This window comes from Battus philenor, unplaced genomic scaffold, assembly GCF_028537555.1.
Source record: "Battus philenor isolate CCGP_79_NKW_IND1 unplaced genomic scaffold, ilBatPhil1.0.hap1 SCAF_9, whole genome shotgun sequence".
Lineage (NCBI taxonomy): Eukaryota > Metazoa > Arthropoda > Insecta > Lepidoptera > Papilionidae > Battus > Battus philenor.
Window position 1 is genome coordinate 8,739,445 of NW_027181759.1, and position 20,196 is coordinate 8,759,640.

At 30.2% G+C, this 20,196-nt stretch overlaps 1 protein-coding gene across 1 annotated transcript in view; it reads left to right on the forward strand.

Annotated features, from left to right (window-relative positions):
• The window catches only part of LOC137932420 (uncharacterized), a 53,103-nt gene that overhangs the window by 17,722 nt on the left and 15,185 nt on the right, over positions 1-20,196 (forward strand). Inside the window, exon 2 of the mRNA XM_068776031.1 lies at positions 2,468-2,568. Coding sequence (XP_068632132.1) covers positions 2,468-2,568 — 101 coding nt within the window. The remainder of the gene's footprint in view (positions 1-2,467; positions 2,569-20,196) is intronic.

Genomic DNA, 20,196 nt, shown 5'->3' on the forward strand with positions numbered 1-20,196 from the left:
GTTCGGGTCACGTTTACCAATGAAAATAACAACGAGCTCTCGAAACACTTCGTTGAATCTCTCCACGAATCGTATGAATGTCAGGATGAAAGTTTGTGTTTTTCGATGCAATAAATTGTATTATAGTTTCGTGGTCATTTAACTTTCTTTTATTAATTCACTAATATTGGATGTCTTTCTATTTGAATACTATCCCAAGCATATTGTTACAGCCTAATAGTCGTGTCGCTATATTAATCTGTATTTACATTTTGTCGTAAAATTCTATTGTATTATTAAATTTTCTATGTTATTTGGCATCACATAAACGTTCTATTTATATGGTCACTAAATTTTGAGTCTTTTTCGCTTGTAATAATACCCAAGTTTATGAATAGTTTAAATCATTAGATACATGTGTTGTATATTGTTAGCACAAAGAGAGCAAGCGTCATCTGATTATCGCATGTATTATTTATATTTGCTGAACAAAGATGTTGTAAATTAATGGGAGTTGCTATAAATATCTTTGTTTTGACACTGATAAGGGCAAAAGGATTTATTGGGTTTATGGATCGCACTTTTGCAGATGTGTATTTTAATTTTTAAACAGTAATGGAAAAAGTTACAAAGACAAAAATAAAATTACAAGCAGGTCATGATATAGAAAGGTATTGGAAACTGATTATCAACACTGGTCATTTTTAATTCAGATGTCCTAGGCCGCAAGCGGTCAAGGCATTTTGTATGATTTACTAATGATAGTCATTTCGTCTTGTGTCGGAGTTTATTGGAAAAAGGTGTTCATAATTGATATTCTCTTGTGTGAGTTTTGCTCGGTTACTATTAATATCTAATTGGTATTGTTCATTAACAATTTTGGTCATTGGGGTCGAAACTTTCTCGAATGGCAACCATGAGACTGTAGACGCGGCGAGGGTAGGCTTGGACGACATAGTTAAGGTTGGTCACCGTAACGATCTTTGGGACAGGCTGAGTAGAAGAATACTTGTGTTTCTTATGTGGCTTTAATTATAATAGTATGGGAATAATAAATACTGGTTTTCCACTTCTTCAGCTGTATAAGAGAATATTGACAAATCTGGTAGCATAGTAATTTTAAGAAATAATTGTAAGCTTACAAACTTAAGGTTCGTCACTATGCTAAGAAAACCTGTACAGGTTTATGCCCTAATATAATATTTAAAAAGATAACGAACTGAACAGAAAACAAAAAGACTCGCTATGACTTGATATAATGTTATTTTGTTTTGAGCTTGATATGCAAAATCCTCTTTATAAAATAATAAATTAGGCGCGTCGTTCAAGTACTAAAGTATTAAAATTTATCTGTATACGGTTGTAGTTTTTTAATACAATTGTCACAATAATTTAACTCTGTTTGTATATTAATATTCCGCTAACATAAATTTCTTTTATGTCGCCCTCTGACCGCTTAGCAAACAACATTACTAGTTGTATAGAATGCGGAATTTTGTTCGGGGACACTGTCATTTTATTCAAATATTCTTTGCTACTGTAACTAGCACTGCTTTTGCTATTTTTCCTTGTATTAATTGTTTTTTATAGTACTGCCATTAAAAAATAATGTACTGTTGAATATAAAAAACTGGTGCATTTTTTAGAATATCTAAAAATAACTAACTAAAAATAATTTAATAACCTTTGTGTAAATATTATATGTATCTGTAATGAAGGAATAAAAATAAAATATTGAAATAGTGTTTATAGTTGAGAAATTATTTAAAACTAAGTTGACGAACACAATAGTTAAATATATATTACTTTCATTTGTAACATTTATAAATTGTAATCGGTAAAACATCAAAAGGTTTCAGCTGTGTTTGCTTGGGCATAGAACTCTGCTTATTTCTTCAAAGTAAACATTAAAACTAGGCTCTTTTTATATACTACCAGCGCAATGTGTCGCGCTAAAAATAAATTCTGTGAAAGGAAAGAAAAACGTTACTATTTCTTTGATAAGCAGCATAGATGATACACAATATAACACGTAAACAGAATATTAACTGTTTATTTAATTTCTTTGACTTAAGGACACTACCTATAAGGACTATGATTCATCAGTATAAGGAGGTCTTACGGCTGAAAAGATGATGATGATGATGAATGCCACCACCAAATATACCGTTGTGACCTTAAGGTTCTCGAGTGGAGGAAAAAGTTAGACAGATTACCTGGTTAAGCTCGTCCAAGGACGATGGATGCAGGCTGCTTCCAACCAGCTTTATTGGAAATCTGTGGGGGAGACTTAAAGCAGCAACGTCCAGCGACAGATGATGAATTGTTTATCGATTTTATATGTTATTAAGCTTATACTTATAAAAGTATTTCACGTGGTAATACGTGTTAAAAAAAAAGTAAAAAATTATTGAGTAAAGACGAACGAATTTAAACAAATAAGCAAGCATGAAAATTGTTTTAGAGGAGGTAATTTTTTTTTTCATAGAATTGGGAAGGAAGAACTGAGACGGGTGGAGAAGGAGGTGAACCGCCACCGCCGGCACATGCACCCCTTGATGCTGTGTGGCAACCAGTAGCTGGCACGAGGTAAGTTCTTTTCTTTTATTTGGAGCTAGCAGCCTCGGCTTCATAATATTAAAAGTTACTTTTTGCCGTTTTAATTAGCATTTTTACTCTTTAGTTTATCACTAGATTATTAATGAAAATTTATAAACCCCAGTAACGTAGTGTTTTGCTATATATTTACAAACACAGGTAATAGGTTGTGTTTACCTAAATGTACTAAGTGGAAGGTAGGCAATCTCGTAAATGCCCTCCAACAAGATTGACAGTCGTTATCAAAACTGTCACTAATAAGTCAGTAATTGTGTAACATAAAAATATGTTTGAAAAGGAGACACGAGATCTGTTCGCGGTAAAATCGTCGTAACTATCTAATATATCATATTATATTTAAGTATATATTTGTAAATAACTATTTATGTAACTATTATTAGTATTTATATAAATACCATATGTTTGTATTTAACATATTTACAACATTTGGTCACTTGCCCACTAATTGTCTTTGCACCACCTTAGATTGACCGATAGATAATGGCATAAAGTCTGCTTTTACAAAATTTGTAAAATGAGTAAATAAATAAATAAATGAATGGTCTCACTCCGGCAAACACCGAGCTACATGGCGCCGCATAGCGGGCACCAGAACCAACGTGGGGATTGACCACGACGAGTAATTTGGATGAAAAGTATTATTTTAATCCCATTTTCATTTGTTTTTTTTTTTATATATAACATTAATTACTTTTAAATATTTATAAAATGAATCCAAAGGCATTTGGAGACGTCTTTTTTCAGTAGTCTACGTGTTTGTTTATCGAACGGATGAGTACGCTGACAAATACAAGCACATAAACACTAACGTGCAAAGATCATTTGTTTTGAACAAAGTACATTCGTATCATTAATTTAAATTTTACATATATAACAAGATATTTTTGGTGTTGATCGCCAATAGAACTAATGACTATATAATGTATTATGTGTTATAAAATCATTTATATCTTTTGCTTCTCAAACTTTTTTTAAGCTTAACTTTTCTACGAATATTTTGAATTTAAATTTTTTCACAGCTGCATTTCTTGTGCTTTAAATAATTTATCTATTAAACTTTCATGTGGCGTTAACATATTTCTGCATTTATACCAATTTTATGTGGTTTATTTTAAATTCATTCACTTCATTAAAAATTGGTCTAGTGATCTTGAATGAAGGTAATTGGAATTAGTTTCATTAGTTAAATTAATTAAAGCTTACTGATTTAACTGCATAGTTTTAAAAGTAACTTTCCGTCTCAATATTTCTGTTTCAGGTTTTCATGGTAAATCCGTTCGTTTATCTTATGAAAATTGCTTATGACATAAATTTGTAGCGGAATAATTCATTTATCGATGAAAATATTTTCGGTATTCCTGAAGCGCAGAGTTATTTTTCTAAAACGTTTTAATTAACTAATGCCTGATGACGCAATGATTTTCTTAAAATTAATCAGCACGTTTTTTGTCATTTGAACTTTTATCAAAACGTGTAGTCTTTGTAAATATCTAATTAACACTTAACTTTACTGCAATCGTATATAATAAAAAAATAACACGCCAGTAATCTGACCACAGTGCACACATTATATATAATTACAAAAGAAACGTGTGTAGGATAAAAGCTTACGAAATGCATATTAAGGAATAAATAGAATAGTTTTACAAACATTCAAATGTTATTGTTATATTTAAATTTGGTCACATTTTCGTCGTAATTTTTTAAAGCAAAGCAGGTACGGCTTTTTGTTAAAAAAGTTGGAGCATATTCGTTAGGTAACACTAATGACATACAGAAATTGATGACGCTTGGCAGGCGGATTGGCGATCGCAGTATGCTATTATAATACGCATATGACGATGCTTTCCCTCTTCTGGAAACTTGTTCCTGTATTGCGGCACTCCTACATAACTAATGTATAAAGTGTGAATTATATAAGATTGTATCTCGGGAATCAAACCCGCGACTAAAGTAAACATTACAAAATTATGAGCAAATAGTTTTTATATATTTATGTTTTTTATATATTTATGTTAAATAGTTTTTTTATATTTTCTTATATTTATGTTATACATATCTTTTTCTTTAAAAACTGCTTTGCTCCAAAAAATTACGACTAAAATGTTACGACACAATTTAAATTTAATTACGTTTAAATTTAAATTTAAATACGTTTGTGTTTTTTGTTTAAACTATTCAATTTATTACTTAATACATATTTCGAATACTTTAATCCTACACACGTTTCTTTTATAATTACATAGAATGTGTGTACAGTGGTTAGGTAACGGGCATGTCGTTTGTTTATTACATACGATCGCAATAAACTAACCTGTGTTAATTAGATAATCACAAAGACTACACATTTTGGTGGAAGTGCAAATTACAAAATTTATGTTAATTGACGCTGACACATGTGTCCTAAAAAGATTTTGTAAACACTATGTTGTAAAGGACAGTGTAATTTACTAAAATGGAGAATTTTGGCGTCTCGTTATTTTATCTATATAAATAAAAATAAAGCTTTAGATGTATTTGCTAAGTAGAAAACTTGAAATCGCATCAAATATTGCCTGTATATTTTTTATTTTCTAATAGATTAGGAAGGGTTTTATGAACAAAAATAAAATATTTGTCACAAATTAATGAAAACAACCCTTGTTTTACTTAACCCTTTAGTAACAACTAAATAAATTGAAACACGTCTAGCAGTCAAACTTTTTCATAATCAATCAAAAAATATCGTTTACCATAAAGCGTTAATATTAAAATATAATCACATTATCACTTAAATCTTACACAATCACTTTATGATACAGAATATATATTTTAGTAATAATCGATTTTTATAATTAAGACAATTTACGAATAAATGTAGCGATTACTCTGAAATACAATTTATTTTTTTAAACCTGCGAAAGGCTTAAAAATGTTTACATTACGAAATCTGACGGAGTGGAGAGCATCAAATAAAAATGTTTATATTCTAAATTTAAACTGTTTTTAACAGACGTCTGAAACTATAATTATTAAATCGCTCGTGTTATATTATCGTTAACGATTTTTGTTATTCCGGCATCCCAAAAGTTTTGTCGTGCAAAATGTCTTGCTAACAACCACTGAGCGTAAAACAATGACACTTTGTGACACATGTTCTGAATCAATAGTTTCTCACGCGGCTGATATGCAACGAGCATATTCAAAAGTCAAGGACTCAAATTTTTCAACTAATAAATTGCAGAAGCGTTTAAGTGCAGTGGTTATGATAATTATTTTAATAAAATCTAGCCTTAGTGTTATAACTAATTAAATATTGCTTGATTTGAATTTTTTTTAAAAATTAATGTTGAACATTACTTGAAGTTATAAACAGAGACTAGGTTTTCGCTTCGCTTCGGTTTCGCTTAAAATAAATTTTTAATCAATATGAGTTAAGATATCAAAGAGAGAAAACTATAATTTATTTTTAAATGGTTAAACCATAGAAGTTTCATTTTTGGTTAAAAATTGTATTACTAATGATCAATTTATCACTCTATTTCTTTAGTGCATATATCACCACCATTTTAGCCCTAGGACGTATTTCATAGATTTCCTATAGGAATGTTAAGAAGCGGCTCCCAGCCACGCTGGCTCCCGACGATCTTAGCAAGATCATCTGTCCAGAAGGCGTCCTTCGCTGTATTTATCGGGCCGTGGTATCCGCTTCAGAAACAGAAGACCGCAGCGTCTGTCTTTTCTGCGCGATATGTGTTATGTTCACTACCACTTTAAATTGCCTCTCGGATCTTCTTATTCCTGTTTCGATCTTGTAGAGAAATCCCTAGCATGCCTCTGTGCTCTCATGCCTGGTCTGTTGGTAAATAAATATTTAATATAACTCTAACATTTCAAGTTCTAAAATTGTTTATAATAAATACCTTTACATTAGTACATCTATTTTAATTTAAATATGACTTAAATTTGTTCTAAAAGTAATATTCTATTCAAATATTAAATTTAAGTATTTTTTGCCAAACTGTTTTGTTTACGGACATTTGTCTACTATTGGAAATCGGATCTGCACTTTAAAGGCTTATTTAAGAGTCTTCTAACTTTAAGGGCCCTTGTCGCGGAACAGCACGCTCCTTTCACGCCTGATACTGTAATCGTGACGAACTTCAAAAGGCTTTGTAATGTTCATTGTTTACTTTAAATATTTACAAGCTTTTTACCTCGATTGTAAATAAATTAGTCCCTTCAATTAAGTAGCATTTACGGTTACTTTGACAACGTACGTTGATAATAGAAATACATAAGTTAACATTACTTTCATAGAACAAAGTACAAAATTGTAGAATGTTTGCTTATTGTAGACATGCAATAGCCTTGGCCATAATTATGCTAGCCTTTATACTTTATATTATATTTATCTAAACGTTAGTAACTGAAAAAAAATACACAATATAAAACGGTCCTTTAAATAATTTTAATTAAAGACGTACAACATATTATTCAAGACTATATTTAATTTAACATATATATTATACTTTAGTTATAGTGATGTTATAGAAAAATAAGGTAAATGTTTCACGAAGGTACAGAGTACCTAAAATGTCCAACTCGGATATTTCCGCAATAAAATGAATGTAGAAAAAGAATTAAAATGAAAAGGCTTCTATTCGTATGAAAAGCGTTATAATAATGTATGAATAGGTATTATATGCCAAAAATGAAACGAATTTTCGCTATTCATAGATTTCTGTATGCTTCAAAAGTTAAATTGAGAACATTCGTTTGTTTGTGCAATGCGGGATAAACTTCCGTTCAATTTCAATTATGTTCAAATTATTACAAGAAAAACAACAGATTTCGTGGTAAAAAATGTCACTGAAATTACTCTAGATGTATAAAAAATATGAAATAATGTCAATTTCTATAAATCTCATTGTGATTGACGTATGGCTTATGTTAGGGGGACCGGAAAGTAAAGTCGTTTCTGTCGACACATTCTACGGAAAAATCGGTTGATTCTTATCGCACCGTTATTGACAATTTGTATGCTCGGTAGTTGGCCAAAGCTTGTTGATAACTAAGGTGAATGTATTGTTGATTAGAAATAAAAAGTTTTAAAATTGTAGTCGTGTGAATTTAACTTAAGAAAGCGACATCAACTTTTTAATATTGTTGCATTACTTTACATTGTACGTTTACGTTTTAGGATATTTTAAAGTATTGCATTAATTAAATTATAGTGAGGCTACATAAAATGTAAAATACTTTCCACGTAAAAAATACCAAGGTCATGATTGTACTTAGAACGAAGTAATTTGTGTCAGCAATAGGATGCCTTTAGCAAGATGCTATGACTTTTTAGTTCTCTTTAGCTTGTAGGTGTTTAAATTATGAATGTTCGTAAGAATATTAAGAATATCGTTGATAGATAAAGAATTCAATGGCTGAATATCGTAATGAGTCAATAAGAGAAAACAAGACTTTGAATACATCTATAAAACTCGGAAACTGCAGTAATTTGGAAATGTAAAGAGAAACACAAAATCCTACCCATAAGGATTCCTCCAAGTAGAAGACGCATCTTACGGCTGAATACCTCAGGACGTAGTAGCTAGCGTTCAGCTACAGTAGCGTAGTTCAGAGCTACAGCGTAGAGGACGAAGACGGTTTTAATAGTAGCCAATCATCAGCAGGAGAACGCACCATTACATTAAGTACATTAAGTTTAATTAAACAAAATCTCCTATTATACGGAAATCAAGTGTCAACGGTGGCACACGTTGATTGCACGAAGTATACGCAATTTGTGCTATAACAGTTTCTTGCTTTAAAACTTTTGCAATTAAATTCCTAATTGGACGACAGTAAATGTGCGACGGGTGTAGATATTGCCATGATTAATTTTGCCATTCACAAGTCCCAATTTATTATTCGTTACGTAGTAAACTAAGTCAATTATGCAAAGGTTTTGTTAAGCATAATTTTGTACACGAACGAAATTAAAAGTTTTATCGCAATCCTTGAAACAAAAAGCTTTAGACATGTTTACATTTTTGTTATGTTATCAATTAATATTTCAGAGATAGATTAACAGATTAGAAAGAGCAACAGATAATATAACAAATATGATATTTGTAAAGTCTAAAAAACAACTTCAGAGGGTCACCTTATAAAGTAGCCTTTTTTAGATTAGATAGTGTACTGAGGGGCAGTCAATCTTGGTTTGTAATTCAATTTCTTTGAATATATGACAGAGATCTATTAAAAATTATCCATCAAGATGAAACAACAAAATGGTTGTAAAGGCTTATATATTGTAAGCTCTGTGGTCAAATTCTCTCCGTCCAGTTTAAGAAGTAATTTTCTATGAGAACAAAAGTCGGAAAACCATAAAAATTTTACTGCCATTAGCATATTACGTTAACACATATAAAAAAATAAAATAAAAATAGTTTATTTTATCTAATTAAGTTATTATCCATCTAATAGTCAATTGAAAACATTACTCCAGTAACGAACGTATCATATAGAGTTTAAAATATAATAATATGAGTATCATATACAGTTTAAAATATATTTGAATTTGGAATTATTATCTAAAATTCTAAACATTTTGCTGCTTATAAATTAAGAACAAATTGTTCATATAAATAATATTAAAATTTGTGTATGTTATAAAAAATAAAACACTTTACATAAAAAAAAGACTTGTTATAAACGTTTTTTGATATGATTGTATTTAATCTTTTGATAAAGTTTGTAATTTCCTGTCTAATACAGTCGATATGTAATAATTTTTATTTGTTAAAAGCTTGTAAAACTCTAAATAAATGTTTCGATAAATCGTGAATTAGATTAAATTTATATCGTTCTGCGCGGGAAATTGATAGCGCTGCTTCGGTATACGAAGACAGATGACTTTATTACAATCTCTGTATCATTACCTATTCTTAGAGCGCCTTACTCTTTTGAGTAAAGCATTTTCAATAAAGCTTTACTTATTTATATACATTCCACGTTAACTGCCTGTTCGTCGTAAATGATACATGTATGTTATTTATGTTTAAAGAATATTTTGAAAATAGTAACACTAGACGTATTAAAACAATGACCTTGCTTCATCAACATTGTCTATAAATTCTTCATAGAATAGATTATTGGCGACAATTAATAAAATTTTTATAAACATCGCAAAGTGTTGTTAAATATCTCTTAAATATCGAGCAATGACCTAAATTCGCGATGCGTGAATGTTTTATTAAACATTTATTAAAAATATTTTTAGATTATAACAACACAAACTATTTTATTAAAATTATCAAATTATATTTTTATTTCATTTATATTTTTAATCGTTACGTAATAGATTAAGATCAGCGCTATCTCGTATAAAATCATATAAACATTTTTAAAATAGCACTTGTTGCTTCACGCATATACCTTTTTAATAAAATAACATATTGTTATAAAGCACGAGTTACAGAACCCTTTAAACATTAAACATTGAACCCTAGGATCAAGAACATGCGTGACGTTGAAGTTATTAATATTTTTTTGTGTACGGTTCTCTGAAATTCTAACCGAGTACTATCTCGAACTTACTAGAATCTTATCCGTAGCATAAATAAGTGTACTCCCCATGACAACAGTTCAGTGTTGTTTTTTCAGTTATATGATTAAGATTTACGATCAGTGATACAAAGTGACTATTTGGAGAGTTATTTTTTGGACAGTTACTTTCGAGCGATTTGGAAGCGTAGCTTGGGCTAAGCGAAAGTATACTTTGTGTTAAAGCAAGGTTACCATCTGATTTGTGAATAAAGGACTTCTTGTGAACCAGTGGTGTTTCATTTCGAGTCGGAACCCACAGTACGTAACAATATATTTGACGATTTTCAATACTTGTTTATTAGTTTGTAATATAATGTAGTCGATGACCCTATAGTTAGTAATCATTAATTTTTATAAGAAATTAAATAAAATAAATTATATCGTTTTTAATTTTACAATATCAAAGTATAAATAAACATAAAGTGAGTAGCAATGAAATTAAAGATTTTTGGCTTACTCTATACATTACGTATAACCCTACAAGGTAAATGTAATTTTTTTAGTCCGAAAATAAAATCCGGACCGCATGAATTACCATCCATTAGGGGACTAAAATATATATTTCTGGGTTTCAGTCACTGTGTTTGGGCATGTTTTTATCTTTTGGAAAGAGGGCGTTAGGCCTGTGCCAAGAGTCCTTCACATTACAAGACTCTTAAAGAACCCTGCCCTTGTGGTTGTGATTTTTTGCCTTACAAAAAATTTATAAATATTTTTCAAGAAACTGAGCAGGATTTCAACTTCCGTATTTCATTTGTTAAAGATAATATTTGTTTCAATTATAACATCATTGTGGAAGTTAAGAATCATTATATTTTTAATTGCAAATTACATTGTCTTATCTACCATTGATTTTGTAATACTTTGTATTCTTATTTGTGTTAGTACACCTGGTCGTTGTTTAGTAGATTTGCTTAAACAGCGTGGAAAATTTCCTATACATGGCACAATTTTATATAATAAACACTTTGAACATTAATTATGTAAGATTGTCACTGCTCACAAATAAGTTTCCAGAGGGTGAACAGTAGCGTCCGCTACGTTTTTTTTTCATTGGAAAAACTTCATAAAGTAACATTACTTTGTTATATACTTGGAATTAGTTGTGTTTACATTAATTTTCATTATTAATCTTAAGTTTAATTAGCAATAACCTAAAAAACAATTTATGTAAGTTGCTGTTGGAGCCAAGATCAATACCACGTCAAAACAGGCGCGTTATTCGTTGAGCCAACTTGTACAGTTGCGCTTATAACATAACTTTTAGACGTATATTTTTTATTCACGGACAATTATATAAATAATACCTTTTGATAAAAGAAAACTGATTTAGAACTTAAAAAACGATATGTATTTATGAGGTTACCATAAATAATTCATGTTTTATCAATGGAAACTAGTTATTGAATGTATCCAGTATCCAAATCAAAATGATTGCACTAAAAAAACTTTTAGTATTAATAAAAATGGCGTTGTGAATGTTATAAACACTTTTAATCCTTTAGACTTATTTGTACGTTTTAGAACTTACGAAACTAGAGTATTCTGTACCTTTCAAAGTTATTTAATTTTTCACGAAACAATTTAAAATAAATTTCAATTCTTTGAAAATATTATTTAAAATGTTCTATTGTAATATTGAAAGGTTGGCGTCTAGAAAAGGTGTCACTGTAATTATATACTGTGAACTGGAAAAAACAAGGTCAACATCGCCTCTAGTTTCTTACTTTTGAAGTTTAAGTAGTTCAGTGCAAAATAAATAATTCATGTGCACATAAATTATGCTAATAACGAATTATATGCAATAACTTATTTGACATTTTAAAATATTTGTATAAAATTTATTTTCTTTTCTCGGCTTTGACTTGGGCACTAAATCTTTAGCAAGTTAAAGTGGTATTAGAAGACAAAGCCACTATACAGGGTGATTGGTTATAGGTGTAACAACTTAAAAGGGGTGAATGTATAATTTTTTCTGCAAAAAGCTTTAAAAAGCTTTTACACCTATTTCCAACTAACCTGTATAAAAGATCACTGTTAAATACGTTACATTCATTTATTCTTCAATTTACAAAGTATCAGGGACAGATCGTAAACAGTAATTCATTTTAATATGTAGTTAACCGATTTTTTCTTATATTATTTCTTACTACATTATCACTACATTGTTCATTATACCAGAAACCATCGAATTTTTGATAGACTGTACCATACATTAATTGATACATAGAGCAAATGGTTTGCTTATTCTTGAATTTCGCTGCAAGATAAAATCAGAAATCAGGAGATCCATAGAACAACCAAGGTTGCCGATATAGCTCGAAGAACTGCTCGTTTGAAGTGGCAATGAGCGTGGCGCATCGTTCGTACAACCGATGGCCGTTACGTACAAAAGGTTCTCAAGTGGCGACCACGAGCCGGCAGACGCGGCGTGGGTAGGCGCCCCATCAGGTGGACCGAAAACATAATTAAGGTGTCGGTAAGTCACTGAATGCGGGCAGCGGAGGACTGTCATAGTGGCGATCTCTAGGGAAGGCTTTTATGCCTTGCAGGCTTTAAGTTCAAAACAGCAAAAAATCCCATATTGTATAATATAAAAAGTGTTACACAAAATATAACAATAACAGTATATATATGACAAAATAAATCTAGCCGTTGGCAGTAATAGGATTTGCTTCCACTAAATTGATTTTGAACGAAGTGAAAATCGCTGCCATAAAAATGCTAAAGCTGCATGGGCTTGATAGGAAACGGAATAAATTGAAATTTTTTATAAGTTATATTTAGTACACTATAAAAGTTATATAAGACCGAATAAAATGTTCGTCGTGGCCGATTAAAAAGTCTTCTTGTCCTATGTTTAACAAATGCATATATGTAATGTAATTCACACAAAGTAATGAAAAAACCAATGTTATTATATTTTACTATACACACATTTTGCATCTTTTTTGCGTCAAAAATGCATCGTCGTATAATATACGTATATCTTGAGAGAGTTACGCGAAAACCTATGGTGCTACTGAAACCTTTGTACCGCGCTTCAGGAAGCGCGGAGTGGCGCGGGTCGAAGAATAAGGAGCATGAGCACAGCTGTTGACGGCGGATTGACGGAACGGAGTGACCCCGCATATCTTAGCCGTGGTATAGCGATTTCGGCAGCACTATAGTATAAGACTAAATAAAACTATTTTCAGTAAGTTACATATAAGAGGACATCCAACTGTAACTAATTGTTATAAAAGAAAGAGAGAAAAAAACTAAGAAATAAGACATCTCAGCAAGCTAAATAACTGGAGTAGATGTATGAACCAATTCATACATCTAGGAAATACGCGCAGATGTGCTCCGTGTGCTGGAAATTGGGAGAGCCATACGATTGTTACTTGATATCTAGTGATAGATTTTTTTATAATTAGGCCTTCGATAAAAAAAAATACAAGTAGAAAGACTGAAATAATTTTAAATATAAAACATTATGTTTTGTTCTTGGTTTAATAGATAAATAAACGCTATGTTTTGTATTTAATAGCGTAGTTAAGCGCTTCATACCGTTAACAATCTCGTTAGATCTGTCTACAATGTGCCCTTCTCTGTTTATGTTGCTCTAGAAACTGTTTAATTTACCAAAAATTTTCCAGCGTATGTAAATCTTAGATATGGAAATAACTTATTTGTTCTTTGCCTATTCTTTAGATTTGTATGAAGTAAATTAGTAGTATGAACTTATTTTTACGTTACTTATCAATTTAATTTATACCAGTTATTTTTGGACAATTATATATTATAAAAATGTAATTGTGTAATTTTTTTATAATTACATTTATTTTTTTTATAAATCTTGGAAAAAATATTAATAATTCAGAATCTACAAGAATTGTCTTTATTAACATCATAATAATGAACTAAAATGTTCGTCCACAGCTGGGCAGAGGCCCACACACTTCCCATAAGACCGGCTTGCCTGAAGTTTTTTGTTTTTATAGTTTTTTCGTTTTTTAACTTTTATTTTTCTTTTAGAAAGGTGATTCATGATATTGATAAGATTATTAAAAAATAATACCATATAAAACTTGACGATGCGAAATAAATATTTTTCGTTTTGTGTACCGACGATAACAAAGATTTAAAGCATAATTGTTCGCAACGTAATTAGCTCCTGTCTGCACTGAGCTTACTCATTAAGTTTCGTAAACAATTCACGATAGCGTTCCAGTTTCTCACCGGTTCAGTAAGCGAATGAATATGTATTTTTTTATTTCTTGATAATGCAATATAAATTCATTAATCGTATTTTCATTATCACCACAGATAATCTTGATTATGGTGTTAAAACCGTATGATACATTTGGCTTTTTGACGATTATATGTATCAAAATATTCAAATCTCTCTTTCGAAAGAGGTTTAGATATAAAGCTGGTACTGTGTAATCTGACAAGATTTATTGGCACTTTATCGGAAAGCTAGCGGAGCCGGCACAGTTAAAAGTAACAACAAATAAAATAATAAAGTATATTTCAACAATGATGAAAAAGCAATTTACTTTCTATGAGAATTTAGTGTAAACATTGGTCCTTCAACGGCCATGTTTTGACTTGAGGTATTTAAAAAAAAAGGTGTAAAAATTTCCACTTGTGTAGAACAAAATGTATGAAATTTTCTTAAATACAGTTCAAAAGCAACTACTGAGAATTCTAGAGTGTTATCGCGCTTGGAATAGACTTTATAAGGCACTAGTGACACTCTACCAAATCACAGTGCTGTTGTAGGATCGACCCGTTGTATATAAAAGTACGGTAGCATTTTGTTTGCCTTAATGCACTTTACTCGCAAAAAACACACTGTATTATCTTTCTCCAGTTTTGCGTATTTTTGGAGATAATAATCACTACTGAAGTGGGACTCCCCCATTTTAAAAAAGACTACAGATTTCCAATACACATCCAGCGTCTGCTAACTACTTTAACAATGACGTCTGTCCACCTAAACCTAAAGTAAATCATTACCAAAATAGTAGTATAGATACTTCTATTAATTATGACAGTTATCCACTGTTTCTTATACGTTTAATTTGTAACGATTGTATAGTTTTTTTTACTTAATCTAAAATTTTGTTTATATTTGTATGATCTTTCTAATCTTCCTTTTTATTAAATTTAAAACTTTTAGCATTTAAATTACAAAATAGATGCTTTTTCTGCTCTATTATGCTACTATTAGCTATGATTTTCCACTAAATTAAATATTCAGTGAATTGGAAAATTCATCCTTTACCTAACAGATTACGATCAGACGTTAAAGCTGGTTGCCAATACTACTTTGTCTATTTACGTACGCTTATTTAGTGAGTACCTATTTCCGATTAATTATCATTTCAGCATTGATATCAAACAGGACTATCGACAGTGCATTCCGATCACTTTAACAAGGTCGTCTGTCCACCTCTCTGGTCTGGTCTCTACTTCAGAACTTTGTGTAAAAATTATACATATCAATAAATAAAACATTGAAATTATGTTTATGGTTGTCAAATTAAAAAAAACGAAGTCGTTGGAGTCTAGTAGACAAAATATATATTAATTTCATTTGTAACATTCATAAGTTGTAATCGGTAAAACATCATAAGGTGTCAGCTGTGTTTGCTTGGACATTAAAACTAGGCTCTTTTTGTATAATACCTGCGTCATGTGTCGCGCTAAAAATAAATTCCGTGAAAGGAAAGAAAAACGCTATTATTTCTTTGATGAGCGGCATAGACGATGCGTATAACGTGAAACTACACGTAAACAGAATATTAATTATTTATTTAATTTCTTTCACTTAAGGACATCACGGCTGAGATGATAATGGATGGCACTACTAAATAGAATAGTTTACTGTTGTGACCTTAAGGTTCTGGAGTAGAGACCAGACGCTGGTTTATTTTCCACTGCCGTGTTAATTTGCCAATTAGGGCACTCATCTGCAATATATAGTAAAGGATTTAATGTGCAAATATCACACGCTAAATGTGTTTATTCGACATTTACTATTCCGATAGTTTACTATATGTATTGATCCCTGTTTTTCGTTTACAAGACGATGATGAATTGCTATAACTGAATGTATCACTAATCCATACTGTCAGTAATTGAATCTCCGGTCTTGAATACTTCTCATATATCTGCGGTGTATTGGCGATGTTGGAAATCTTTAATAAAAAGAAGGCTGATTTCTGAAGGTTGCTTATATTTTAAAATTTTGTTAAAAATTGCTTGATAGATTTTGTGGCGTTATTTACCCGTCACAGACTCACAGGAAATATAAATAATTAAAACGAGTTCCTGAGTGATCACTTTATTTATTTAGTTTCGTAAAATTAAATAATGATTATATAGGTACACAAAATAAGTTTTTTTATACTGCATGATATTCTTTCTGAATCGATTTTTTTTCTTTTGACTTACATAAAATGTTTGATAAAGATAGATAGACAGATATATTTAAAAGGTTTGTAGTTCATATTGGAAAACAAAATTGACCGAATTCATCGAGCCGAGTTCGAGTTTTGCGCATAGCAACACATTATGCGATTCATTTTTATTTAAATAAATGTAAATTGCAATTTCAAAAATCTGCAGGAAACAACGAATTTATTTACGACTTTTCCACGGCATTTGTTGCTTAATTTATAAGATTCAGCATTTAATAACGCATAATATGTACTTTACATAATGCGACAATCAGGGTTTTTGAGTAATAAAGTAAAGATTTTTTTATACAGAAAAATGTATTAAATTCAATTTAATGTTACTTATAAATAGTAAAAAAGTTATCCTTTTTTATTCCAAAGAAAATTTATTTTGATACAGTGTTCAAATTATATAAAGCCTTTTCATTAATAGATGACTTTGTTCTAAATAATATTTAGAAAAATAATGTTTCAGATTTTTTTTAATTTTGTTATATATTTGAGAAAAATCCGTCCATTCATTATAAATAATACATAAAAGCATACTTTTTATATAAGTTGTTCGTTTTATTATGCTATCTGGTGAATATAAGATAAATGTGTTTAAAACATCAATTGAAAAAAATCTTAATGTATGTTTAAGAAATATGTGTAATAAAATTTGTATCGTGACAAAGCGATTTTAAAATTTGCAATATTGTATAATTGAAACTATGTGACCTTAATCGAGATTAAATTGCCAATCGACTTAAGTGAAAATGTGATGCAATGACAGCTGAACGGTTTACGTTATTACTTAATACGAAAAAGGAGCAAAAGAGACGACGTGTTCTTATTACTGATATGTATCATTTAAGGGAAATATTTCTTATCGCGGATTGATACATATTGAATTGGGACTGGAATATTTTTTCTCAAGACATTCGGTACAATATTAGTTGTATAAGGTCATCCAGGTATCCGTTAAAAAAGTATTATGAGACGTTTAAAATCTCACTAAGCCTTTTTGAAAATAAATTAATTCACAGAAAATTACTGCACTATATTTCTCTTTCCGACACCGTTTCAACGCGAAAAGGGCTGTCCAAAACGAACGCAACTTATTTATCTCTTTTTTAAGCCCGCGTTTTCAAGTGTGGTCAAAAGTACATAAGCATAACAACATGTTGTTTTACTATATGCATTAGTAGCAAGTAGAATATTCACGTTGAAGTACTGCTATTTGAGAAGTTTAGGTTGAATTTTACCATACTATATGGGATAGCGGACAAGAATTGAATCGGATTTTGCATATCTTTAAGGAGTCTTGTGTCTATACGAAATTTTATTTACGTTTGAATCTCACCTGAATTATTGTCAGTGATTTAGAACTTCTAACATAGTGAATAGGAAGTGATAATATTTTTTGGTTAAAGTTTGTTTAAGTGAGGAGTCATTAATTTTACAAGAAAGATAAAAAAGGCTTTCCACATGACCGATAAAAAATCTGTGTACAATTAAATATAATTTTTGTGTGAAAATCTCTACCATTTAAGTTTTATTTCACATAAAATAAAAACAAAATTGTTTACTTACCATATAAATAATTTTCAACGATGGCTTTCCTTATAATAATTATAAAAAGGAAATGAAATGCATTTGAAGTAATTTTGCACATAAGTACATGTTTCGTTTAAAATGTTTTTCTAATTGCAATCTAATGAATGAAGCTCGCTGAACAAATACCGCAAACCGCAAGTAATAAGCATGCGCTAACCACTGCATAACCTTATTTGCATACGTCTTGCGGTCTCGCAAGTTAGATGCATGCTTAAATGACATATCGACAATAGTGAACTTTGGACATATTTTCACAATCCGTACAACTATACTAATATATAAGATGTTACGTGTATTAATTATTAAAATTTTAAAAATATTTATACGACGGTTGTAACATAAAATACACGTATCACATACAACTACATACATTATTCAAGATCTATATAAATAAATATAAACCACCGTGTGTTCTTAGGGGTAAAAGTCAAGAACGGCTCAACGAAAGTGGCAATTTTATTTTCATTATTTTATTTCCTTTAAGGAACGAGGTAGGTTCTAATGGAGAGAAGAAAAATCATTAAAACACCTGTCACTAGCCGTCAAACATTTGATGTCAATCACCTTAAAACGCGCATTAAGAGGCACTTATAACACTCTTCTTACTAAGAGTAGAGTAAGAGTAGTCAAACAAAAATGTCATTGTAAGCGATATTTTTCAAATAGTTGTTGAAGTCCTGTAGTATATGAAATATGAGTCTATTTTTAAGCAATCACAGTTTATTATTAAGGCATTAAATCAATAAAAAAGTAATAACCCTGAAATAATGGCCGAAATCTTTTGACACTACGAAAATGCTGTATCTTAGCGTTTATAGATAATTTAAAACAATTGGGGTCATATATATACTTTTTCTGAAAGATACATAAGGAGAAAAAAAGTTAAAATCTCTTTGTTATGTGAAAAAAAAAATTAAAATAAAATTTAAAATACAGTAGAAATTTTCGAATGTTCGAGTGTTTTGGTGGCACACATGTGACTAGACGACGGTTCTTTCGCACTTTCTGTTATTATTTTTAATCTACAAACAAGATTTTTATTATCTATTTACCAATATTTAAATGTCTATACATAGAGGTAAATGACTACATATGTTTAGCCTGAGCAAGCAATACTTAAATTTTTTGTGTTGCTTTCGGTTCCAGCATGTTTAATACGTTTAACTTTCAATAACTATAATGACAATAAACTTTTTTTTATTTAACATTATTGATTGTAAACGCTAGGATACATTTAAATAGTTTCATAACTATAAAAACAAAATTACCATGGGAGGTCTTATCACACGAGGCACTCTTTCAATCAATTTTTAGTCACATAATAAATATCATAAAAATAAATTGCAAATTAAAATGTTATACAGTAATAATTAGAGCAATATAATATCTTTCTTCAACAAGCTGCTCGCTGCTCTGTTTATGTACTCCAACTCTTTTAGATTTACGTAACTCGATCGTATCACAGTAATTCAATGGTACAAACACTTTTAAAGCTTTGCCAATATCGAGTTAAAGCGGTAGTGCCGCTAAAACTTTCACGTTATTGATGCTGGTTATATTTAAAAAAAAAAAAACGTAATTTGTTAAAGGTTGTTTCAGAATTTTTTTAAAACGTTTAACATCAGATTATTTAAGAAAAAATGACACACTAAAACAAAGGATATAATCTTGGTAATAGCATATCAATTTGTTTGTGTAATCATTTCTGGAAATATTTGGTAATATTAAGCCTTTACTGGATAAAAAAGTACGTAGTATGTAGATGTGTATGACAGGCGTATATTTATTTTCGTATAATACAGCATTGCACGCTATAGTCGTGCGCAAAATATGTTGGGAGACATTTACTGAGGCAAATATAATTTTGTTATTCCCGGTGTGCATAACAATATCAGTTATCTAACAGTGTATTTGCTACTAGCAAACTGCCCTTGTGTGCACTGTTATAATCTGTTATTCA